The sequence below is a fragment of the Lissotriton vulgaris genome, chromosome 8 (assembly GCF_964263255.1).
Source record: "Lissotriton vulgaris chromosome 8, aLisVul1.2, whole genome shotgun sequence".
NCBI lineage: Eukaryota > Metazoa > Chordata > Amphibia > Caudata > Salamandridae > Lissotriton > Lissotriton vulgaris.
Genome location: NC_141696.1, coordinates 235,870,491 through 235,896,610, shown reverse-complemented (window position 1 = coordinate 235,896,610; position 26,120 = coordinate 235,870,491). Strand labels below are relative to the sequence as shown.

The window sequence follows — 26,120 nt, the reverse complement described above, 5'->3', positions numbered from 1 at the left end:
TCTCTCTCTCTCTCTCTCTCTCTCTCTCTCTCTCTCTCTCTCTGTCTCTGTCTCTGTCTCTGTCTCTGTCTCTGTCTCTGTCTCTGTCTCTGTCTCTGTCTCTGTCTCTGTCTCTGTCTCTGTCTCTGTCTCTGTCTCTGTCTCTGTCTCTCTCTGTCTCTGTCTCTGTCTCTGTGTCTCTCCCTCTGTCTGTCTCTCTCACTCCGTCTCTGTCTCTCTCTCTCTCTGTCTCCCTCTCTCTCTGTCTCTCTCTCTCTCTCTCTGTCTCTGTCTCTCTTTCTCTGTCTCTCTCTCTCTCTCCTAGCTTGACTGTGAATGACAGCATTCTGCTCTTTCTCAAGGAGCATATTGGCACGCAAAGTAGTTTTATTCAGTGACAGTAACTACTGTGGCAGTGCGTGCTTTTTGAGACCAAAAACAATTTTTGCTTTTGCCAATGTTTGTTACAATGATGAGGGCCTGGAAGCTCTCCCGCCAACATGGATTTACAAAAACCTGGGCAAAACAATTCACACATTGACAAAACTAAAAGACTGACCACCAATGTCAGACCTACTGGCTTTGCCAATGCTTTTTTATTTGTTTCTCATAATCTTATTGAAACTGGTTACACTGATTTTCCATTATTGAATATTTTTGGGAAATACTACCATGCATCAACACATGTTACTAAATGATGCTGCAAAGAAATGGTACCTGAAATTTTACAGTAGTTTAGTGAAATGTTTTTTTCCTGCTTTCATTTTTGTATGAACATTTTATTTTGAAAGCAAATAATCATCAATCTAGCTTTCAAGCTTCTGCAAATATTTTCATCAAATCGGAGAGCATTCTGGGAGCATTATACATCGCCTCATGTTGCTAAACTTTGAAAATGTGTATACACATTTTTATACTGGAGCCACTGTCAGTAGTGCAGTCGGAGATTACAACATTTACTTTGAGTGCTTAATAATCAATATTTTGACAAAATGGGGTAACCCTGTGTCCCTCAGAACCTGGGTATATGTGATTGACAAAAAAGTGGTTCTGTTGGGTATTGTACAATCTCTTTGGGTTAGGCTAAAGACAGCTCTAAAACACAAACAAGCAGAACTCTCTGATATTCAAAGTTTTTATATATATTAAAAACAAAGACCAATGAAATAGTAAAATGGAATTACTTCATTCCACTACATTACTAGCAAAAATAAGTGCAGTGACTGTGGTGATTCAAGTGACAAATGTGAAACATGTAGTGACTCTTATATACAAAGACGTTAAATCAATACACTTTGCAACAAGGAGGGGGAGGGGGAGGAGGTGTAGAACGATATATATATATATATATATATTTTTTTTTTTTTATCGTTTTGTGGCCAGTTTCATCATAGTAAAAGTTCCAAGGAAAGCAAGGAATTATTGTCCATATTCCTGGAATTATCTTGGCCAAAAGGAAGAGCGTCGACGTTTCGACCCAGGTTGCGCCCCAGTTGGTGGTCGCGGCGGGTCTTTATCAAGACAAAAGGGGGATGGGGAATGTTCAAAAGTTAATGTGTTCCAGAGGGTAGCTCGTTGGTCAACCCTCGATATGATGTCATCAGCGTGGGTGCCTCCGCGATGTGGAAATGGCGATCCGAATGTGAACGCCAAAAACGAGCTCTCTGAATGAAAGCGCTCGTTAATCGTTTCATTCAGAGAGCTCGTTTTTGGCGTTCACATTCGGATCGCCGTTTCCACATCGCGGAGGCACCCACGCTGATGACATCATATCGAGGGTTGATCAACGGGCTACCCTCTGGAACACATTAACTTTTGAACATTCCCCATCCCCCTTTTGTCTTGATAAAGACCCGCCGCGACCACCAACTGGGGCGCAACCTGGGTCGAAACGTCGACGCTCTTCCTTTTGGCCAAGATAATTCCAGGAATATGGACAATAATTCCTTGCTTTCCTTGGAACTTTTACTATGATGAAACTGGCCACAAAACGATAAAAAAAAAAAAAAAATATATCGTTCTACACCTCCTCCCCCTCCCCCTCCTTGTTGCAAAGTGTATTGATTTAACGTCTTTGTATATAAGTGTCACTACATGTTTCACATTTGTCACTTGAATCACCACAGTCACTGCACTTATTTTTGCTAGTAGTGTAGTGGAATGAAGTAATTCCATTTTACTATTTCATTGGTCTTTGTTTTTAATATATATAAAAACTTTGAATATCAGAGAGTTCTGCTTGTTTGTGTTTTAGAGCTGTCTTTAGCCTAACCCAAAGAGATTGTACAATACCCAACAGAACCACTTTTTTGTCAATTGCTTAATAATCAAGGCTTTCAATTCATGAACCATAAATAGAAGTTTGAACAGCATTAACAAATGGACATACATATTACTTTAACTGCAGACAGTGCCCTTCCCTGATCCATAATGTGGTACTGCAAACTGGCAGCCAAAGGGTTTGTGCTGCAGGGGGTTTGACCTACTTGTCTCAAGGACAAAATACACATGAACACTTGCTGCCCTTGACCCCAAACAATATGTCCTGGGAGTTGGCCTATAGGAATTCCACATTCCTGCGGCTTATCAGAAGTTGGTGTAGTTAATGTTAAGCATTTGTTGAACACACAGAGTCAATAAATGAGACACACACTCAAGAAGAAACTTGAGACCAATTTAGAAAAATACCCGTTATTTTATGTATATTTTTTAACACCAAGAATGTCATAATTGGTTAAGTACTTTTCAAGTTATCAATTTTTACAGGTAAACAAAAATGTCACACAGTATTTACACTGTAATGCTTTCTTACAGCGAATGAAACATACTGCACATGTAGGTACTTACAATCGTATTTCAAGGGTCCTCTTTATGACTTAAGGTGTTAAAGGGTCATGGTCACAAGATCCATCAGCAGTTCGTGTTTACCTGCAATGGAGTGTCTGGGTGCATAGGTGCTGGATGGATTGGTAGCTGTCGCCACACCATAGGCAAAGAACGGCCACCCGGAAACAGGCCGCAGAGGGGGTCTTGGGGGCTAGTCTGGGAGCTCGGTTGCAGAGGGTTTTGTTTGGCTGGGCCTGTGCGTCCCGCGGTTCTCGGTCAGACCTGCAAAAGAGACAAAACAGGACAGCTGGCCCACTCTCGGTGCTGGCCTATGCGACACTGATGTCCCTCGATGGCTGGCCGGTCTTTGCAGTGTTAGAGTTGGGATTGGACTTCAATCAATTGTTGGTTCATGAAAGGTGCCCATCACTCTGGATATTGATACAGGGCAGCTCCTCGGGGTCCTGGCATCTCCAAACTTAGTGGGGAGATGGATCTGACCTCTTGGAGCATGGTGACCTCCTTTTGGGTGGCTAATTTGTTAGTCGAACCGTTGGTTAGCAGAACTGTGAACTGGGCATTGCAGTTGGTGCCTGTTTACTTCAAAGGAGATGTTGATGGTATGGCTAGCTTTCCGAGGCTTTTGGAAGAGGCACAGCTGTAGGACAAGTCGGGTTGTCGCGATTGTTGGGACAGTAGCATGCAGGCAGGGTTTGGCGCCAAAGTCTACCAGTAGTCCTCACTTTTCGCTTCTTCTGCTCTTTTTTGTCGTCCTCCTTCTTTTCTATCAGGTGAATCTGAGATCTGGTGTCAGAAGGCCACTTAAATACTGAATTTAGGGGCGTTTAGGGGAGTGAAGGGTAGTAGCCAATGGGCTACCTACACTTGGGGTCACTATGCCCCCTATATGACTGCTTCCTGTGGGAAGTGGGCATAACCCTGTCCCAGAGTTCCTTATTCCACCAGTATCAAGATGGTGGATTCCTTCATTCGTGGAGCACATCAGGCAGCCAACCTTAGGGGTGTGACTAGCTTGGTGATGCAACACGCATACTTGCATATCTAATTTCCCACCTGTTCTGATGCCAGATGGGCCTCAGGGCACGAGGTGGTATCTCCCAGATCTGGAGGAAGCTTGGGTCGCATATCAAAGGCAGCAGAGGCTTTGACACATTTGCCTTGGTATGCAAATTAATTAGCCATCCCGCAGGAGGAGGTGTAAACACGTACAGCTAGAGCAGGCATTGTTTCTGATCTCTGAGAGCACAGGCTCTCACCTCCTGGGGGTCAGAAACGCGGCTATGGTGGCAGGCTCGAAGATTCCAGTCAGCCAGCACTCTGAGAAGCTGGCAGGTTTTCAGGGGGCACCTCTAGGGTGTCCTCTGGGTACATATCTTAATAAATCCACTACTGGTATCAGTATAGATTTATTAAGACCAGGTATTTGATAAAAACCATCATAGGGTTCTGTGAAGCCATCATGTATGCGTTTGGTGGTGGGTCCCTTAGTGTGCCACAATACATGCTGCAGTCCTTAGGGACCCTCTTTAGTACCCATGCCATAGGTACCATTTACCTTGGACTTACAGAGGTGCTAAAGGTCTTGCCAATAGAGGAGCAATAGAGCAGTTGCCTTGTTTTAGGGAAAGCGCACCAGCACTAGGGACCTGGTTAGCAGGAACCCTGTGCACTTCAGTCAAAATTGCACTAAATACCAAGCAAAAAGTGGGGGTGACCATGTAAAAAAGGGGCACTTTCCTACAGTGCATTTACTTCTTTTGTGTATTAGGTTACCATCAGTCTTTTGTCCTGTTCTCTTCCCCAACAGTTGATTCCAATTATAGGAGTGTTTTCGTGATTATTTTTTTCACTTTTTATAGCTCACGTCTGCCATTTGTGTGGTAGCTTGGCTCTTGCAAAAAGATATGCTACATGTACTATTGCTGGAAAAGGATGCAGTCACTTTAGAAAATTATCAACTTTTTGTAGTCCGTGTGGGCGCAGTGGGGACCTTCAAAACTCCTCTTTGGTGTAATATTTATTCAGTTAGTTCAATTAATGAAGAAACTACTCCTGTAGTGACACAATAATACATGACAGAAAAAAAGGTGTCTCTTTCAATGCTTACATTTCTTATAAATATGCCAATCTCCTGCAAAGGTCAGTAAACATTTTTGACATCTGCGTTCCAACCACCAATTCCATGTTGCAGCAAAAGACTGTGCAGACCCATAATTGACCTTGTTCAGACTGGATCAAAAGCTGCTAAATGCATACTGCTTGAAATGTGAGGCTCCAAGGTATTGGCACCCTTTACATAGTAAACTGAATTTATTTAAAAGTCATAAGAAACAATTCACATCAATACATACTCAGCTGGAAAAACTGTGGCGGGAGTAGTAGATTTCAGAATTTGTATCTGCAATGTTGGGCATGTTTTACTTGTAGGCTCTACGGTGAGAATTCTTTCCGAAGCATTCTCTCTGCTATCTTTAAAGGAGTTTCTTGTTTCCTTGATTTGTTTTAGAACAACTGAGATAGACTTGTATCATACAGCCTATTTTTGAACAATACATACAAAGTACTCTATGGTGTAAAGCATTTCTGTTCTTATATAGGTTTTTGTATTGACCCTAACAGCTTAGGTTCTAAGTTGTTTAGTGTATATACATTGATTTACATATTAGAGAGTGAGGGGAAAAAAGGGGTGCATCAGAGCTCCTTTCTTTATCTCAGCTTTCCATTCTTGAGACCCCTATCAATTTGAAGCACTACATTTATTGATTGAGTTTGTGGCTCTTAACCCCTTCCCTACTGGCCCGTTTCCGCCCCCGTGCGGTAAACAAACGAACAGGGGCGGGCCATGACGAACCCCAGCCGTCATCAGCACACGAGCACCGTAGTGCATGACGGCTGGGGTTCGTCACCAGCATGGAAGGGGTTAAACTCTAACCGGTGTGTGCTTTATCATTTCTGAGACTTGGTAGCCAGACTTGTTTGAAGGTCAGTTGCTTAAATCTATAACATACTTTGATACTAAACAACCCTTGCTGGTAATCGAGGTACCTATCTTCGGTAATGTGTTCCTGTGCTGCTCACTCCACCAGGTGCTCCTACAAGGGCAATTACCTTCCATTATGGGGACAAGGATGCAATTCTACAGGCCGTCAGGAGGATTTCCTGCATTCGATATGGCACCTTGGAAATCCTGCTATTCCAGAATTAGTCCTAACTTGTATAGAAGCAATAGAGGAGTTTTGATGATGTAAAAAGAAAACCCAGAAATACAAGTGAAAGATGTGCTCCTTTACCTGTCCAAGCAGAGAATTATCAATATTTGGGAATATTGTACACTGATCAGGAACTGGCATGGGAATGAGCTGTGGGCTGGTAGCAGAGTGCACACATGTTATGAAACTGCAGTGTGATCACTCTCTTGGAAGTGCTGAGCCTCTGGTCGGCTAGCTCGCACAAAAATATAACATTAAATATGCTCTTCTGTCCATATCAGATACCACAATTATGGTACTTTATAAGTAAGGCCTAAATTATCCCACGATCAGGAGAACGCTAGCCTGATAGCGCTTAGTTACATCCTAACCATTGCTTAATTGTCATGCCACTTGAATATCACAGCGTCTTTAAGAAGCCTCACTCGAGCTAACAGTTACCACTTATGTGCCACTATGTCTCAGGGAAAAAATACCCATTGGGGCTGCAATGGACAGGTCTTCCCAGGTGTTTGGCGAGGTAAGCTGAGCTGGTATATTACAGTAGATGTGTCTATCACTTCCCACTTATGTGTCACTATGTCTCAGAGAAAAAATACCTATTGGGGCTGCAATGGACAGGTCTTCCCAGGTGTTTGGCGAGGGAAGCTGAGCTGGGATATTACAGTAGATGTGTCTATCACTTCTCTATTGAGTGATGGGGATGTAGTGGCCTGCTTGACCCTCTCACCTCTGCCTGTGATAGGTGTTTGATAGGATTATGCCGAACCTCGACCAAATATACGCGTATTCCAGGATATAGAGACACCTCCTACATTGGTGTTGATTTATTAAAGTTTTTTTCTTTCTATTTAGTTTTCTTGGTCCCCTTATGGTTCTTGCTGTGCTGTGGTTTGGGGCATATTCTGAGCTGGGAAGCAAGGAGACAGGTGTGTTAATTATGTGCTGTTGCGTACTGTGTCACATTAGTCAACCATGGCTGTTTCCTGCAATTCCATTGGGGTCGTAGTACTGAGGCAGGTGACGCTGAAGGGAGCATATGGACACCAATATTACATTTTCGGATTGCTAGCATACAAATGTACATCCAAGTATGTGACTTTGTGTCCACTCAACTCCTTTACTTGGCATATCTATGGCCAGGTATGTTAAGCTCTTCACCCAGAATGTCACACTACGTTATGAGTTGATGCTCTGGCTCTTACCTTTATACATCATGGGATACAAGTAATTCCTAGAGGAAACACAATTTTTGGAGGACAAAAAGAGCAAAAAGATGGAGAGGACACATTTTATATCGTAACCTAATATACATGCTTCGAGGGGTGGGTATATGGATCATCCTGGTGTCTGTTTATTTCTCAATTAGCACTTGATCTGTTTGGTAGATATGCCCTGCTGGTTGGTTAATTTGACAGGGCCGATTGATGGTTGAATGCACGACATACATGCATTGTATGTGAATATAGTTTCCTTCTTGACAATATCCTATAATGATTTGGCCAGATGATTTAAACTGAGGGGTAAATGTATCCCTAGATGAGCACCATCCAGCAAGCCCCAGAAATGAATATCCCTATGACACTTGAGAGCACACCTAGGACATTGGACTGGCAGATAGATACATGGAGCGAGAATGGCGATTCTCAGATTAACATGACCAGAGAATCAGGATTTCATTAAAGACGCAGAGGCTGACATTATGCATGTTCTTTTATTGCATAATATTATTGTATCTCCGAAAGAGCAGATGTATGTTGAATAAACTTCCAGGGGAAGCTCGGCACCCCAAGTAGTCTTTCTTGTGGTCTTCACTTTGACAGCAACAACTATTTCCTAACTATCTAGTGCAGCACCTAGGGTCACGTCCAATTTTGTGAACACACTTATAAACGTTTTATTCCCTCAATATGTCAAACGTGTTCTCAGAGGTTGGATGGAGCAAAACAAACAAGATGATGGACGGAATGTTGCACAATGGCAAACCATTACCCCCAGTCACAGATCTGGGTTTAATCCATCGTTATTTTGCTCACCAAGCCACCCCAGTTCAGACATGGCCATATGCAAATCAGTCTCCCATGTGCCTCATGGGAACAGTCCAGCCAGAACAGCCAAGCTGTGTCTTCCAAGGACCAGAATCAAGCATCCGAGGACCGGTTTCTGGCTATCAGCCGTCTTCAGCCAGGATAGCTCGACTCCATTATAAGAATAAGTGGAACGTGAGGACAGAGAAGGATCAGATACAGTTCAGCATTTAAAAGAGGATGAGAGTTCTGTGCATGGGACATTTATTGATTCTTTAAATTCCAGTTCTGGATTTTTTATGGTTGATATTCTTCAAAGGGGCTTCTGTCAAGAGTTGCAATAAAAGAATATGCATAAAGGTAGCCTCCGGTCTTGTAATGAAATCATAATGGAGTCAGTTTGTATTCATTTTCGTCCCCAGCCTATATTATCTTTAAAAAAAAATGACTGTCTGTGTCTAGTGAATTTGGATCTAGCTTTAAGCGAGGGTCCTAACCATTACTTTACATTGATGGGGATTTTTACTTTGGATTTCCCAAACTAGGTTACAGGAACAATTTGCATACACAAAAGGGCAGTCATGAGGGTTTTTGTTACACAATTAACTCATAAATCCAACCTCTCAAAACACGTTTGACATATTGAGGGAATAAAACGTTTATACGTGCGTTCACAAAATTGGGCGAGACCCTAGGTGCTGTACTAGATAGTGAGGAAATAGTTGTTGCTGTCAAAGTGAAGACCCCAAGAAAGACTACATGGGGTGCCGAGCTGCCCCTGGGAGTTTATTTAACATACATCAGCTCTTACGGAGATACGATGTGGACCGCTTAATGCATTCTGAGGGCTTATGGGGTTTTAGAATGAGTGAAAGTTGTTTAGTCCCTTTGGGGTTTTGGGTTTAGGATTAGTAAGGCTTTTCATAAAATTATGTTGACAGTGCATGAAGCCTGAGAGGGAGGTTGCCTTAGGAATGTGTAACCATTTGGGGTGGGGAGGGGCCGGGGGGGGGGGGTGAAGGGGAATTAGTGGTGGGCCTACCATGATGGGGATTTGAGGTGGGCCTACCATGGGGGAGGAGTGATGTGCATCGTAGTGTATTGTTTTAAGTGCGTATGAGCACCAACAATATTAACTTTATTGTCTTTTTCTTTAATTTACAGAAAATATTTACTCAACATATAGTTATTGGGTAATATGTTAAGCTTAAAACAAGTAATGATTTAATGGCTATTCAGTTATAGTTTAAAATATTCTTTACACTTCGATTTTGTTTTTTAAATATATTTTGTGGCATTAATTGTTCTTGCAGGGCTGTGACCGAAATTCCCAAGAAAAGCACGCCTTACAGCATTATAACACGCCTCGGTCAGACTGTCATTGTTTGGTTCTAAATGTGGACAACTGGAGTGTCTGGTGAGTTTATCTCGGAGTAAGTATACTTTAAATGAGTAAGACTACTAAGGCACATAAGCCATGCTTTAGAATTGAACCATATCTTTTACATGGGTATGCAGATATATATGTATATAGTTAGAGGAAAATAAGTAGTTGATTTGAAATATGTGCTTCCTTTTCCTTGTAGGATCAGTTGTGTTAAGTTTAAGTGTGTGCTCTTGACATCATGTGCATTTACCCTAGGCTATTTAATATGGATATGTTAATTGAAGTGTATTCATAAAGTGTATTTATAAAGGGAAGATTAATTGAAGATGCTTAATAAAAAGAAGATGTGAGATGTTAAGGGAGTGGTGGACATGCGCACCTGTTAGTTGGATGAATTGGATAGAAAGTGAGAAGAGTTTGAAAAGCATGTTTGGGAGTCGATTTTAGTCAGAAAGGTTTTGGAAGAGTCAGAGTGTAGGGAAAAGCAGTGGTGTTATGGCTTTCTGTTTTTATTTTTTGAAAGAAAAATTAATATATACAGACATGCACACATGTAAATGTATTCATGTATGTATCATACCTCGTCCGGGGTAGTAAGCGCTACACTTATAAAGTTGCAATAAGGAGATGGATATATAGAAACACACATATACACATTATAGATCTGCTTAGGTACATTACATAGTTACATCTACCTACACATATGCATATTTACATATCCAGATAAGTGTATACATCTAATACATAAACATGCATGCATTCTCCTATTCATAATATATGTATTGACGTGTGTGTGTACATGTTTGTATTGGGCCTTATTCATATACATATGCACATACATTTACATACACACTTTTGCAGGTACGTTCCCATACAAAGCCTACATCCATATTGATTAATACAACAATATTTACATATCCACGGGGAAACATGGCGGCTGCATGTTAGCCGCTAGCGCCCGGAGCTCCTGTACCAGCGGCTAAGATGAGACCCGGGCGAGAGAAAATAGTTGGTATTTGATCTGAGGAGGAGCAGGGGTTCATTACCTAAGTGTCGGTGGTTCTGCTGGTGTGCTTTTTCGCTGTTCGCTCCGGTGCTCGTGTTCATCGTGTGTGGTGCGGCTCTTCAGTGCCGGGGAGACGCAGGGACGCTGTACCTGCCGGAGTACTTGCTGGAGGGCCTTTCCCGGCCTGAGCCGGTGTTTGGGATCTGTGGTGTGGCTCTTTCGCGGCGACTGCGGTGGAGAGAGACACTGTGTGCAGAGAGGAGGTGGGGAACCGTTTTCCTACACCCCCCTTGCATGCTGGAAGCCGCGCTGGAGCTCAGGAGGGGGCGCAAGGCAGTAGCGCGGGGCCTCCTCAGGGGGGGCAATAAAGCCAATATCACCAACTTTTTTCGACGCGGGAAGTACTTGGACGATGGCTGCGAGCAGGAGCAAAGACAGGAGCAGGAGGAAGAGGGAGTCGGCAGTAAGGTCAGAGAGGGTGGGGAGGGGGTTGCTGCTGGTGAATTAAAAAGAAGCATTGAAGGTGTATTAAGGGTAAAGGGGTCAGCTCCCTTATCAGTGCAGCATTTTGGTAGCTACCAGCCTCCCCTTAATACACAAGAGGTTACCTCTCCTGCCGCTGTAATCCCACAGATAGAAGCTGGGAGAAGACAAAAGAAAATAACAATATGGGCCACAGAGGGTCATAAGAAAGTTAATGCAAATATTAAAAAGAGCATTAAAGTTACCCCCGGAAAAATAATAATCGGTAGGGGTCCCCTTGACGCTGAGGTATTGCAAATCCCTACTGTTGCTGGGCTCTCCTCCTCCTGTGGAGTACAGGTCTCCTTAGCTGAACGAACCAAGTCTATTGGTAGTGTCTCTGCTTTTCAGTTCAACCAGGTGAAAGGGCAGTCTATTAAACCCAAGCAGTCAAAAAATAAGGCAGCTAGCAGCGTGGTTAAAGAAACTCCATCACTACGCTGTTATTTCAGGGTTCAGCCAGAGGTGTTAGCCATTGGCGCACGATCTGGACCTCTGGGACAGTGCTTGGCAAGTTCAATCTCCGCTATGCCATCGACTACGCCACTGGTCTCTTCTTTAGACACAGTCCCAGGGATTGGGATGGAGACAGCAGTGGAATCAGCCACAGCAACGGATCTAGTCCCTCAAGCAACAGGTCTGGTCCTCCAACATAGTGATTCGGGGTGCTTTCAGGAGGTATGAGTGCTCCCAGTGATGACCTGTTGGTTGATGTTCCAAGTCAACTACAATTGCTACCAAGAGTATCTAGTAACAGTACCGAAGAAGAACGAGAAAAGGAGTCTCTCCCGGCACTGCCAGCTTTATCTTCGCCCGTAGGTTTGGAGAGCTCTTCCCTACACTATGGAAGATATAAAGAAGGGGTTTGCAGTATCTGCAGTGAGCCAGGGGGAGAAAAGGAATTTCTGTGAATCCCTGGGAAAAAAAGTAGTCCTTATAAACTCCAGAACTGTAACACTAGAGGACGTAGTGGGCGAAATGAAAGAAGTTCTGTGCCAGGCAAAGTCGGAAATTGAACTTTTAAAGTCTGAACATTGGGAACTCCGCGATAGAGTGGAGAAGTTAGAGAACAACACGCGCAGGAATAATTTACACTTATTGAATGTACCAGAAGGCTCTGATATCCGGTCCTATGTTGTTTCTCTACTTAAGATCTCTCTACACCTTGAAGGCTCTGAGGAAGAGCTTAGCCGGGACATACAGAGGGTACACAGGGACCCTTTTCGGAGGAATCCCAACAGACCTAAACCTAGAAAAATCCTCATTAATTTCCTTACATTTGCCTTAAAGGATAAGATCTTGAATTTAGCACTAAAAGTTAAATCAGTCAGGGCAAAGGAATTTTCGTTTGAGATTCGGTCGGACCTCTCTAGGTGTACTCTGGAAAGGCAATGGGAGTTGGGCTAGAGGCTGGAAGGGTTTAAAAAGTTAGGGGCAGTAGCCCAATTAAAATTTCCGGCCTTCTTAAAGGTGATGCATAATAATAAAATGCACAAAACAAGATCGGTACAGGAAGCGGATGACCTCCTCAACACCTTAAGCAAAGGGGGTCAATAGTTGGCCTAAAAAGCGGACTTCAAGCAGATTAATACTGACATAAGGCAGACTGAGAGATGATATCTTCCCCCATATGGAGAAGTTAAAGTTACAAGAGATTTTAGATTTGAGAGGCTGGGTGGAGGTGTGAGGAGTGCTCCCTCTCTCTTTAATCTTGTCTGCTTTTAAGCATAGTCAGGGCCTCCCTACCTTGTATCCTCTTTATCTTTTAATTTCTCTCTGGGTATTTTGTTTTGTTTGGTTTATTAGGGTCGTGGCTCGGCAGAACCCTCAGGGACGCAATTGCCTGGACTCCATCTGTCCAGATAATTGGGGTATGGGTTCCCAGTGAAGGGGGGATGTAAGGGGTGGGCACGGGTAGGGGTTGGAGTCTGGTGTGGCAGGGAAAAAAACAAAAAAGAAATCCTCATTCACCGTTTTTTTGTGTCGCCTGTACTTGCGTCACTGTTTGGTTGAGAATTTTGGAGTTAGGCTGGATTGACCGTGGGCAATGGCTAGCTGGAATTCAGTCCTCGGTTTTGATGCTGGGCTTCCCGATTGACACAATATGAGTCCCATACAGATTTTGTCCTGGAACATTAATGGCCTGCGAACCAAACGAAGAAGGGATAGGATAGTACACTATCTCCAAGATTCATCGGCTCAGGTTTTGATCCTCCAGGAAACACATCTCCTGAAAGAGGAGATATTCTCCATTCTTAAAAATAAAAGGTGGGTCGGCTCATATGTATGCATGAGTCAGACAGCTAACATCAGAGGAATCCTTACAATTTTTAAGAAATCAGCCCAAGCGATTGTTCTACAGCAATTGGCTGACTCAGGTGGCAGATGGGTCATTGTTAAAGTTAAAATATTGGAGATCCTATATACGTTGGTTGGCTACTATGGACCCAACCAAGATGATACCGCTATTCTTAAGACCATCTTTTTCCATTTATTGGATTTTCCTGAGCCAATAATTATGGCTGGAGATTTTAATATAGTTCTAAATCCCAGCCTAGATAAAACTCCAAATAGCAAAGCTGCAGCCCCTTTAAAATCACGGGACCTCCTTTTAGAGGCAATGCAGCAATTTTCTCGTTTGGATATATGGAGGGAAGATCAGGCCTGCAGCTTGGGGTATCGTTTAGGAACCATAAATATCGGCACCAATCCAGAATCGATTACATGCTGATAAGTAACTCGTTGAGAAATAGAGTTAACAATATCACTTATCTGGCTAATCATCTTTCCGATCACTCAGGGGTTCTTTTACGTCTGGTTAGTCCATCAGCAGGGCCTATCCGTACATGGTCATTTGATCGATCTTTTCTTCTGGTGGAGGAAGAAAAAGTTTTACTATTACAGGAAACTGAAGTCTTCCTTGATATAAATCTGGGGTCCGCATCAATATTAAATGTGCAGGACTCTTTTAAAGCCTTTCTGCGGGGTCAAATCACCTGCAGGGTAAGCTTTAGGAATAAAATATATAAAGAGGAGGTATCTTCCATTGAGGGGAAGTTGAAAGATCTAGAAGCTGAACTATCCCCTAAAGCCTCGCCTGAAGCCCAGCAAGAATGGAGAGCCCAATGGGATAACTTAAAAGGGCAACTAGAAAGCATCCTTCAGTCCAGGCTTATCCGTAGATGGGAGGCTAGTGAAATCGCCCATTTCGAATATGGAGAGGGCAGGCAAACTCCTTGCCTGGAATTGGGCAAGAAACCACATTAATGAGATTACTAACGGAGATAAGATCTTCCGCTCGGACGGGGAAATCAGTCAGGCATTTCAGACCTACTTCCAAGAGATATATTGTGAGGATAAAAGGTTAGATGCTGCCAGTGTTCAAAACTGGTTATGGGATATTCCCCTTCCCTCTTTTGGACAGGGCCAACAACAACATCTGGATCAAGCCTTTACTCAAACTGAGGTTAGAGACGCCATTCAACGTTCGAAGTCCGGGAAAGCGGCGTGCCCTGATGGCCTTCCAGCAGAGATTTATAAGATGTTGGGAGAGAAGTTCATCCCCGTCTTAACGCAGCTGTTTAATTATGTGCTGGAGGCTGGTTTAGGGCTCCCAACTTCTTGGCCCTAAAATGTAGATACTAAAACCCGGTAAACCCCGTCAAGTTGTGGATCATACAGACCCATTTCGCTTTTAAATGTAGACTATAAAATTTTCACTTCTATTTTGGCAGCAAGATTGGGTCTTATTGTGGGGGATGTCCTTCATTTAAATCAGAAAAGTTTTGTTAGGAACCGGCAGCTCTCAGATCTCACGTATGAACTTATTGGTGCTATCGATATTCCCTTCCATTGGCAGCCATGACATTGGATGCTACCAAGGCCTTCGACAGAGTAAATTGGATTTACCTGTCGGAGGCCTTGAAGAAGTTCAATTTAGGAGGAAAATTCTGTCATATGGTGTAGTTGATTTACACGAACCCCACGGCTAGGCTGTTGGTTAACTGGAATATTACAGACTCTTTTAAGATCACAAGAGGAACCAGGCAGGGCTGCCCATTCTCCCCTCTTCTATTTGATCTTTACATCGAGCCATTTGCCCAAGGGCTTAGGGCGGATCCTAATATACAGCCATTCAAATATGAGGAGCGGGAGAGGAAGGTAGCCCTGTATGCAGATGATATCTTGTTTTTTTCCGCGGACTTACAGTCCGCTTTCCCAGCAGTCATCAGTTTGGCGCGGGAGTTTGGCTCTGTGTCTGGATATGAGATCAATGCCGCAAAAACCGAAATTATGACCTGGAATCTGGCAGATACACAGCAAGGTTACCAGCCTAGCTCCAAAATAAAATACCTGGGTGTCCATGTGGTGTAGGACATCACAAAGATTGCTGAGATCAACCCAGATATAGTGGCAAAGGAATGTAGAAGGCTTATGAAATCCTGGGCTTTCCTTCCATTGTCAATTCTGGAAGAACTAATCTGATCAAGATGACGATACTCCCAAAGATTATATTTCTTTTTAATTGTATTCCTCTTTATTTTGAAAAATCCACGATAGCGAAGCTTCAGAGTGACATTAATTCATTCATCTGGGCATCTAAGGCATCTAGGATTGCCTGAAAAAAGCTGGGGCGGAGAAGAGAAAAGGGTGGCCTGGCCTTACCAGAACTCCAGCTGTATGCTTGGGCTTTCCAACTCTCACATTCACGTATGTTATTGAGAATGCCCATAGATACTGGTGCGGGAGGATGTTTTTGGCTATGCTTAGCGGCGCCAAACTCTGAGGAAGGTTTTTTGTTTAAATTCGGGGACCCGAAGTTTAAAAAAAAAAATCAGGCAGAAGGTTCTTCAGGGGGTAGCCAAAACCTGGGCCCAAGTTAGGGGAGCAGTGGGGCTCGGCAATTTTTCCAGCTTGGCTCCCCTTTGGAATTCTCCTGGAATCCCAGAGTGCATAAGGAGCAGTCTGGCAAAACCTCTAAGTGAGGCAGGGTTATTGGTGTGGGGAGACCTCCTTGATGGAGGCACCCTTATCCCCTGGGAACATCTCCAGGACAGGGTCGGGGGAGGACTCTCTCGGTTTAAGCATTATCAACTTGCAAGTTGGGTCTAATCTCACCCACGGAGGCGAGCCATGGGGTGTGGAAGCAGTTTAGAACATCAGCTTGTGATAAAACCCCCAGGGAAGTAAGAAATTTCGCTTTGGTACCTTAACCTGCAGGAAGAAGTAGATGGTGAATTTAAGCGTGCTGAGGAACTATGGGGTGTGGGGGGGCTTTGCCCACACAGGACTGTGCTAAACTGTGGCAGAAATCATGTACGATCTTATATGAAGTTGATCTTATATGAAGTTGTGAAACCAGCCTGGCTAAGAAGAAACCACCTGTTCACCATCCACAGGGCCTATTTTACCCCCTATAAACTGACAAAAATTTCAGATCGGGTAGCAAGCAGTTGTAAAAAATGTGGCCTGGTTTCCGCCTCAGATATACATATGTTTTGGAATGTCCTTCACTTGCTACGTTCTGGCGGGAGGTTGAAGAATTTCTGACAAGTGTATTAGGCTGCGCGATCAATATAGATCTACCTTTAATAATATTTGGTCTCGCAGAAAACATCACTGGTCTTGCTGAAGCTCTACTTTTCTATTCTGTTCTGTTAGCCAGGAGGCAAATTTGTATAAAATGGACGGAATCTAGTCCTCCCACCTTTGCTGATTGGCAGTCATCAGTTTTGGCAGTCTCCAAATTGGATCTAGCCAGACAGGGTAGTAGCAAGAAGAAGGCATTTTGGAATTCTCTGCAACTTAGATGGGACTCTTAGACGTCGAGGTAAAATCGTGGTTTTCCTTCCCCCCCCCCCCCCCCCCCCCCCCCTAAGTCCTATGATTATGCTGTTAATACTCTTCGGGCTAAGCCGTGTGCTGCCAGGTATTGTGGCGGATTATCGGCAAAAGTCATCTTGCTCTTGAGCTTGGCGGAAGGGGTATCTCGGTGGATCCTTCATTGATACCCAGGGAGTGTCTAGTACTAGTAGGCGGGGCTCCATTCCAATAGCCTACATTCCTTTGTGTCATGAGTGTGAGCACAGACACCCAGGGTGGATTTTGAAGTGAGATTGACAGCGAATGAGGACAAAAAATCAACAACAAAATCTACATATTCCGATGCACATATTTATGAGATGGCTTAATATACGTACATTTCCATATATATAAAATAAGGATATCTGAAAGAAACAGGTTAGTATTAGATTCCTTACCTTAGGCGTCAGACTGGATCCGGAAATTTTTGCGTAACAGTACCCTTGCGCGTCGGTAGGCGTCGTCTGCGGCTCCGTGTCTGTCGCCTGGAGTACTAAGACGCTGCCTCCGCGTGCTGACGTCAGTTCTTCTTTTTTTCCGTGCCAGCAGCGCAGATCCGGAAAAAGTGATACCTTAGTCATTTTTTGACTAAACTTTTTCTTGAGGCCTTGGGCCTTGAGCTCCCCGTCGCGGCTGTGAGGACTAACCTCCTCACTGAGGTCCTTAAACCGCAGTCAAGCTCGGCTGAGCCTCTGCTGCAGTTTAATAAGGCCTTGACAGACATTCTTTTGGGCACTTGGTCCAGGCCCGCTACAGGTTCGCCTGTAGATAGGAACGTGGCCAGACGCCACCGCCCGGCCCCGGGCGACCCATGTTTCCTGTCCACCCACCCCACCCCCGAGAGCCTGGTCATCCAGGCCTCCAATTCCCAGACTGCATTCCCGTCGGCTCCGTCGAATGGGACCCTAGAGGTATGAGCAGTACGGCAAGAAGGTATTCTCCTCCCTGAGTCTGGGACTACGGTCTTCCAACACCGCATGCCTCTTGGGTCGCTACACCCACTCTCTGTGGGACACGGTCGCGGAAGTGCTGCCAGAGTGCCCGTTGGAGGTGCGGGCCAAACTCGGCCAGGCCCTTGTGGAAGGCCGGGATGCGGCACGGTATTCTATCCGGTGTGGGCTGGATACCACCGACTCACTGGGCAGAGCGATGGCAATGACGGTGGCGATTCGTCGCCACGCCTGGTTGAGGTCTGCCAACTTTTCGGCCGATGTCCAGAATACACTCATGGACATGCCGTTTGATGGCCGTCGCCTTTTTGGCGACAAGGCAGACCATGCGCCTGAGCGCTTTAAGGACTCCAGGGCTACGGCCAGGTCCTTGGGCCTCTCGGCCCCGCACCAACAAACGAGTGTCTTTCGCTCCTTTCGTGGCCAAGGAAGGGGCGCCCCCACATGTGCTGCCAGCCACGCACCGCAGACTAACATCCAACGCGGTGGCGGCCGTGGAAACCGCTGTGGTGGCGGTCGGGGACAACGGCGAGGTCAGTCCACACCTTCCCCCGCAGCATCCGCCTCAAAACCCTCCTAGTCCGTGCTTTCAGGCCCATGTGACGCCAGTGGGGGGCAGAGTTCGCCATCACCTCCACCACTGGCGCACTGTCACATCGGACAGCTGGGTGCTGCAAATCGTCCGAAGGGGCTACTTCCTCCCCTTCGAGGCGAGCCCTCAAGCCATGCCACCGCAATACCACCGCGTATCGGGGGATCATTTGCGACTTCTGCAGGAGGAAGTTACGGCCCTCTTGGCCAAGGGGGCCATCGAGCGCGTTCCTGGGCCAGAAGTAGGGTGTGGTTGCTACTCCCACTACTTTCTGGTACCCAAGTAGGGCAAAGGGGGCCTACGCCCTATCTTGGATCTAAGGAACTGTGAGAAGTTGGCCTGATATATGATGCTCACTAGTTCTAGTGATCACCTTGTATCAGTCCAAACAACCCTTATGGTGATTGGTTGTAAGGCAACCTTATAGACCAGCTATCCTAATGGTAGCATGGACAAAGCAGTCTTAGGCTAAACTCTTTTGGCATGTGAAGCCAGCTATTTTACCACATATAACCCCTTGAATACCAAATGAAAGGACACCACACAGGTTGTTATGAAAATAAACAAGATATTTATTACTAACAAAACACCTCTGAACTCCGGATAAGCCACAGCCAGTCACCACTGTCCGGATAAGCCACAGCCAGTCACCACTGTCTGCAATCTGGGTGTTATGATGGACAACAAACTCAGTATGGAAGCCCAGGCTGCGAAAACAGTGTCCACCTGCCCGGCCCTCATTCGCTCTCTTCGTAAGATCTTGCCACTCCTTCCCTTACGGGCCCGGGCCTTAATAGTCAGGTGCACCATTCTTAGTCGCCTTGACAATTGTAATGCGCTGCTGCTCGAGGCCCCATTGTGCTGTTAGACAGACTCCAAAGAGTTCAAACTGCCGCTGCCAAATTGGCCCTGGGCTGGCCAAGGAGATCTTCGGCCACTGCGGCAATGGCCGAGCTTCACTGGCTCCCTATGAAACAGCGAGTTGCTTTCAAATCTCTCTGTCTTGTTTTTAAAGCCCTGCATGGAGTCGGGCCTGGCCCCCTGCAATCTATGTTTGAATGGTACATTCCAACCAGAGCCCTCCGATCTACAACGGCCTGTCTTGTCAAAGTACCGAGATTTAAAAAGGTCAAAACCGGAGGGAGAGTTTTCAAAGTTGCAGCGGCCAAACTTTGGAATAGCTTGCCTCTGGACATCCGCCAAATAAGAGAACTTCTCCCTTTGAGGAAACGGATCAAAACCTGGCTGTTTCCTAAAGGTTAATTGCTGGCTATTCTATTGTTGTCTCTCAGTGCATCTATCTTAGGAGTTATCTCAGCGCCAGGATACCTGTAAGGTGACAGCTGCGCTTTATAAATGTTTTAAATAAATAAATAACTCTTTATGAGATCAGAGGGCTAAGCACATGACAAGACTCTTAAGAAAAATACGTTAAGTTGCACAAATTACAATGGTGCACGACAAACCATATACTAAGTATATGGTATAAGGAAATCGATCGAGGAAATGAAGATGCCCAGAGGCTGTAGGATCGCTGGGACTACATTACCCTAACCTTAGGTAAGTAGTAGGAGGCCCACGGGAAGCGTGTGCAGAGTGTGAACTCACAAGCGAGATGCGAAACAAAGTCAATGGGCAGAACAAATTACGAAAAAGGTAAGTAAAAGACAGTTCCAACTAGTTACGACTAAAACGACAGGATACCTGGACACTAGGAGAGTCAATCTACCCTTGAGCACCAAAATGCTCTCGTTACCTCACCCACGGGCTGCGGGTGCATAGGTGTGAAAGTGTGTCGGGTTTCCGCGTTGAAGTCTATGGAGCCTTGAAGAAAGATGCTGCAGGCGACCAGGAGGAAGATGTCCGGTGCGATCCAAGGGTGGATCGAGGAAGATGGAGACCTGAAAGCATAGGGGACAATGTTCAAAGTCACTAGCCAGTGACTGGAGTGGAACCAGGAAGGAACCAGATGCTGCTGTCGCGATCAGGTGAATAGTGGATGCTTGACTCTGCAGCCACGTGGACCAGGAGGTGTCTTCGACGAACAGGATGGAGGCATGAGCTGTCCCACGCAGGCTCTCGCTGTCGGCGGTGTTGGTTTCCGATTCGGCGTCAACAGGCCTTGGCAAAGGCAACCCACGCGGTGGGTGGAAAAGGCATCTGGTGCGGACCAGGAGGGTCCGGGGTGCTTCTCGTTTGTAGGGAAGCAAGGGCCAGTCTGGATCAACCAGACCAGCGATGTAGATTTCGTGGATCGTCGTCTAGGAGGTCACTAGCCAGCCGGCAAGTGACCAGACAACGCGTCGAGCAGCAATCAAGCAAAAGGGCCCCACGCAGATCTCGTGGATGCTGGAGGGCTGATCTTCTGTGCAGGAGCTGCTCGGGGCTGGGGCTTCTCAATCCCCAAAGCACTTTCTCGAGGATGCCTCTGAAGTCGTGCTGGAAGCGAAGTGCAGTTTCTCCAAGATGGCCGGTCCGACGTGTCTCGTCGCGCCCACGGATCTCAGCTGTGCTGCAGATGTAGGTAGAGGTCGGAGAGGTCTGGAAGTCCGGATCTCGTCGGGCTCTGTTTCAGGAAGAAGGATGACAAAGTGAACCGCAAGGGCGCTTGATGGTGCCTGCTTATGCAGGGTGGTCACTCCTTAGCCACAAGGGAGATTTCTTCAGTCTTCTGTGGAGCAGAACGTGGAAGTCCAGAGTTTCTTCTTGTAAAGTTGTTCAGGATTAATCTAATTTGGAATGGGACCAGCTCCTACCTTTATTCTCCTAAAGGGGGCTGTACTGTGACTAGGTCCCTCCTATGGGTGGGACCAGGAAAGGGGGGTGGTTACACCCCCTATCCTTTGTCCGGTTTCGCGCCAGAGATGGGGCTGGAGTGCCCTAGCAACTGGTTTGAAACGGGGTATGCACAGGGACACCTTGTGTGCCCCAGGCATGTCTCATTCCTTTCAGCCTGTCTTACCTCAATACACAAAATCCTGTCTGGGGTGGTACTAGCACCTCCCAAGGCAGGAAACCCTTTGTCCAGGCCTCCCTCGCTGGAAGGACTCCCAGCAGCAGGAGGTCAGACTCGTGTCTGTGGTGGCAGCATCCATTTTGTGATGCTGAGGCTCTGTTTAACTTTAACCGGGGTTCACAGTTACATACATGTCGTGTCCCTCTAGGGCGGAATGCTACCCCTGTCGCCAGAACTGGCGAGGGGGTAGTATTCCAATTCGTATAACACCTTGCTCGACATGTTTTGATAATGCTATGCCAAAGTTTGCAATAACCGCGAGGATTATAATGCACTTAAGAGTATATGGTATAGCGGTATCATGGAAACAGCTAAAGGACTTGGTTCCGAAAGCTGCAGACAGGCTCAGCTCATGCTAGAGAACCATCTCACATAATTCCAAGCACTCTGCCTCCAGGATTGTTAAGGCCTGCCATAGGAGTGACTTATAGGAGTATATGTGTCCATTTTAGGTTTAGATATAGGTATACTATATCTAAAGCAAAGGGTGACTACACCACCTTTCCCCAGCTGTGTTACCAGCCAGTTGTGTCTGCTTAGATGGCCAGCCAGGAGTGGCACAATACATGCTGCAGCCCCTGGAAGGCCTTGAGTACACTTATGCCCTGGGTACCTATGGTACACTGTACAAGGACTTACAAGAGTGACCCAATAGCAATTGGTAAATGCACCTAAAGTACATGGGTGTCAATTTAGAGAGACAATAGCTAGGCTGTGGGTCTGATTAGCAGGCCCACAGCCAGGGAAAGTCTTAAACCAGTGAAGCAAAAAGCAAAAATCTGGGGCTACCATAGGATTGCAGACCCTACTCTCCTACAGGAACGTCAACGGCTTCCTCCGGAAGGAGAAGTTCAAAATGCTGACACTGGCTCAGGTGCTAGCTCCTACAGGAACGTCAACGGCTTCCTCCGGAAGGAGAAGTTCAAAATGCTGACACTGGCTCAGGTGCTAGCTGCCCTGGACCCAGGAGACTGGATGGTAGAGTTGGACTTGCAGGACGCCTATTTCCACATCCCCGGCCTGCCGGCTCACCGGCGCTACCTGCGGTTCACTGTAGGCCACGAGCACTTTCAGTTTACCGTGCTCCCCTTCGGCCTTACCAGCGGCCCACGGGTGTTCTTTAAAGGTGATGGCGGTGGTCTCAGCTCATCTGCGCAGGTTAGGGGGTTTCAGTCTTCCCCTACCTCGACGATTGGTTGTTGAAGGCGGGCTCGCCCCAGACAGTCGTCAGCCACCTCCAGACTACGGCAGACCTCCTGCACCAGCTCGGGTTTTCCATCAATGTGCCGAAGTCACACCTGTGCTCCTCTCAGAAGCTCCTCTTCATCGGAGCGGTCCTCGACTCGGCGCAGTTTCGGGTTTATCCACCCGAACAGCGGGTCCGGGATATTCAGGCTCTGATTCCACTCTTTCAGCCTTTATCCCGGGTCTCGGTCAGGTTGACGCTGCGGCTTCTGGGGCTGATGGCCTCCTGCATCCTTCTGGTGCATCACGCCCGGTGGCGGATGCGGGTTCTGCAGTGGGACCTGAAGTTTCAGTGGGCCCAGCATCAGGGCAACCTATCCGACCATGTCCTGATCTCGGAGGGCACTGCGAGACAGCTGCAGTAGTGGATAACGGACCACGATTGGGTCAGCAGCAGATCCCTCTCCCTTCCCCAACCGGAGCACGTGGTTGTGACGGACGCGTCCCTCCAGGGCTGGGGAGGCCACATGGGAGAGGCGGAGATCAGAGGCCTCTGGTCTCCGGCTGAGTCCCGGCTCCATATCAACCTTTTGGAGCTGCGGGCGATTCGTCTAGCACTGAATGCATTCCTCCCCTCTGTCCGGGGGAGTGTAGTGCAGGTGTTACCGGACAACACCACCGCCATGTGGTACTGCAACAAATAGGGCAGGTTGGGGTCGTGGACCCTATGCCAGGAGGCTCTGCGCCTCTGGCAGTGGCTGGAACGTCAGGGCGTGAACCTGGTGGTTCAACACCTGGCAGGTTCTCCGAACGCCAGGGCGGACGAACTCAGCCGCCGGTGCAGGATGGATCACGAATGGCGTCTGAACTCGGACGTGGCGCAAGGTCTCTTTCTGCAGTGGGGAGAGCCTTGGTTAGATCTATTCGCCACAGAAGAGAACATGCAATGTCATCACAGAGAGCGAAATACTTACACTTCTGAGCAACATGAAATCTGGCTCCCCTCATGATCTTCTCCCTGCTAGGCTAACCAACAGCCTGAGCAGATCATTATGCCCAATCATTACAAAAATCCTCAATCTCTCTTTCAAAGAAGGTAAACTCCCGCAACAGTGGAAAGAGGCAGTTGTGAATCCGATACGCAAAAACACCACCGCTCCCTGGACGGAACTTTCCAACCTCCGCCCCATCTCTCTTTTGCCCCTCCTGACCAAGTTGGCTGAGAAATTTGTTAACACCCAGATCTCCAGTTTCATAGAAGCGACAGGGGGCCTGGACCAATCTCAATCTGGGTTCAGGCCCAACTACAGCACCGAATCTGCACTCCTCTCCGTGACCGATAACATCAAGATGTCACAGGATAGAGGAGGCTCGATGATTCTGGTGCTGTTAGACCTGTCAGCTGCTTTTGACACTGTATCACATAAAATCCTGTTGAACCGACTACAAGGAGTGGGCATTAGAGGTCAAGCGCTTGCATGGCTGGAAAGCTTCCTCTCTGGCCGCTCACAATCTGTCAGCCTGGGCCCCTATCATTCCATCTCCAGGGCGCTCACTAAGGGGGTGCCACAGGGCTCATGCCTAAGCCCCACATTATTTAATGTGTATGTGGCACCCCTTGCTGAGATTGTGAGGAAGTACGGATTCACACCAGTGTCGTACGCCGACGACACTCAACTCCTCTACCCTTTCCATGCCCCTAACTCTAATGTTAGGGAAAACTTTGCGGAAGGTATGAGGGCCTTCTCCAATTGGATGGCCTCCAATTACCTCCAGTGTAATGTCGGGAAGACAGAAGTGATGCTCTTTGGGAAAGCTAGCATGCTCTGGTCTCCTGACTGGTGGCCCCAGGATTTGGGACCTGTACCCTCCCCAAAACCAACCATCAAAAATCTGGGTGTGAAACTGGACCAAAACTTAACCCTAAAAGATCACACAAATGTAATTGCAGGAGCCTGTTTTCACACCATTGGACTACTCAGGCGAGTCTTTCCTCTTTTACCGGACACCTACAGAAAGACCCTGGTACAAGCCCTTGTAATAAGTCGCCTTGACTATTGCAATGGGCTTCTGATACAAGCCAATGAGGATGCCATCAATCGACTGCAGGTGGCCCAGAACACGGCGGCCAGATTGATTCTGAATGCCCCCCCCCAAGAACATCTTCTGGACCCCTGTTGAGAGAACTACACTGGCTCCCAATACGCCAACGGGTTAAATTTAAAATCTGCTGTACTGTCCACAAATGTCTATTTGGAAACGGCCCCAACTACCTAGCTCAACTATTACAGCCTTATAAACCCGAACGAGATCTACGGTCAAGTAACCAACTCCTGCTTAAACCACCTTTTATTAAAAAGACCAGACAAGGCGGCCGAGCCCTCTCCTCAGTGGGGCCGACATTGTGGAATAACCTGCCGCTCAGCCTCAGACAGACCTCCAATCACCTTACATTTAGGAAAATGTTAAAAACTAATCTGTTTATGGAGATATAACTAATGGCTGTCCCCTCTTGCATTCTCAGGTTATCTGTAAAGTAGTTTTCACCACCTGTTGTTGCAGTCAAAGCGCGGAGATAACCCAATCGGGCTCGATTCCTGCGCTATAGAAGCAAATAAATAAATAAATAAAATAAATCAGTTCTGCGCGTTGGAATTTCCAAGGCGGCACTCGCTCGGAGACGCTTTTCGTCGCGAGTGGAGTTGCGGTCTGTTGTACGCCTTTCGGCCTATACCACTACTGCCCAGAGTGCTGAAGAAGATCAAACGTGACTGGGCCCAAGTCATCCTTGTGGCTCCGGACTGGGCACGAAGGTACTGGTATCCCGAGCTACTCAGTATGTCAGTCGATCCCCCGGTTCGTCTGCATCTTCAGGAGGACCTTCTGTCGCAGCAGCAGGGGACGGTCCTCCACCCGAACCTGTCCAGTCTCCACCTCCATGCTTGGAGATTGAGCGGTGACAGTTGAGGCCATTTGACTTGCCTCCTGAAGTCTGTAATGTCATTCTGGCAGCCAGGCGTCCCTCCACAAAGTCGGTATACGCCTGCAGGTGGAACAGATTTGTGGCATGGTGCACAGCAAAGGCTGTGGATCCTATCTCTTCTCCTCTTTCTGAGGTTCTTCTCTTCCTTCTTTCTCTTGCCCAGCAGGGCTCTGCTCTGGGCACTATCAAGGGCTACCTTTCTGCCCTTTCAGCCTTTTAAGGCTGCCTGATCAACCTTCTTTGTTCAAGTCCTCTATTGTAACTCGTTTTCTGAAAGGCATCACACACTCGTTTCCACCTGTTCCTTTAGTGATGCTTCAGTGGGACTTGAACCTGGTTCTTACCTATCTGATGTGCGCTCCCTTTGAGTCACTTCACAACTGTCCTCTCCGCCTTCTTACTCTGAAGACTGCTTTCCTGGTTGCCATCACCTCTGCCAGGAGAGTGAGTGAGCTCCAAGCTCTTTCATCCAAACCTCCTTTCCTTTCTGTCCATCCGGACAAGGTTGTGTTGCAGACAAGACCCTCTTTCCTGCCCAAGGTTGTCATGGCCTTC

The 26,120-nt window shown here is 46.7% G+C and overlaps 1 protein-coding gene across 3 annotated transcripts in view; it reads left to right on the top strand.

Moving 5' to 3' along the window:
- USP16 (ubiquitin specific peptidase 16) overlaps positions 1-26,120 on the top strand; it is a 351,578-nt gene that overhangs the window by 88,207 nt on the left and 237,251 nt on the right. For all 3 annotated transcript variants that reach the window (XM_086934020.1, XM_086934021.1, XM_086934019.1), the window contains exon 4: positions 9,376-9,479. In XM_086934020.1, coding sequence (XP_086790146.1) covers positions 9,376-9,479 — 104 coding nt within the window. The remainder of the gene's footprint in view (positions 1-9,375; positions 9,480-26,120) is intronic.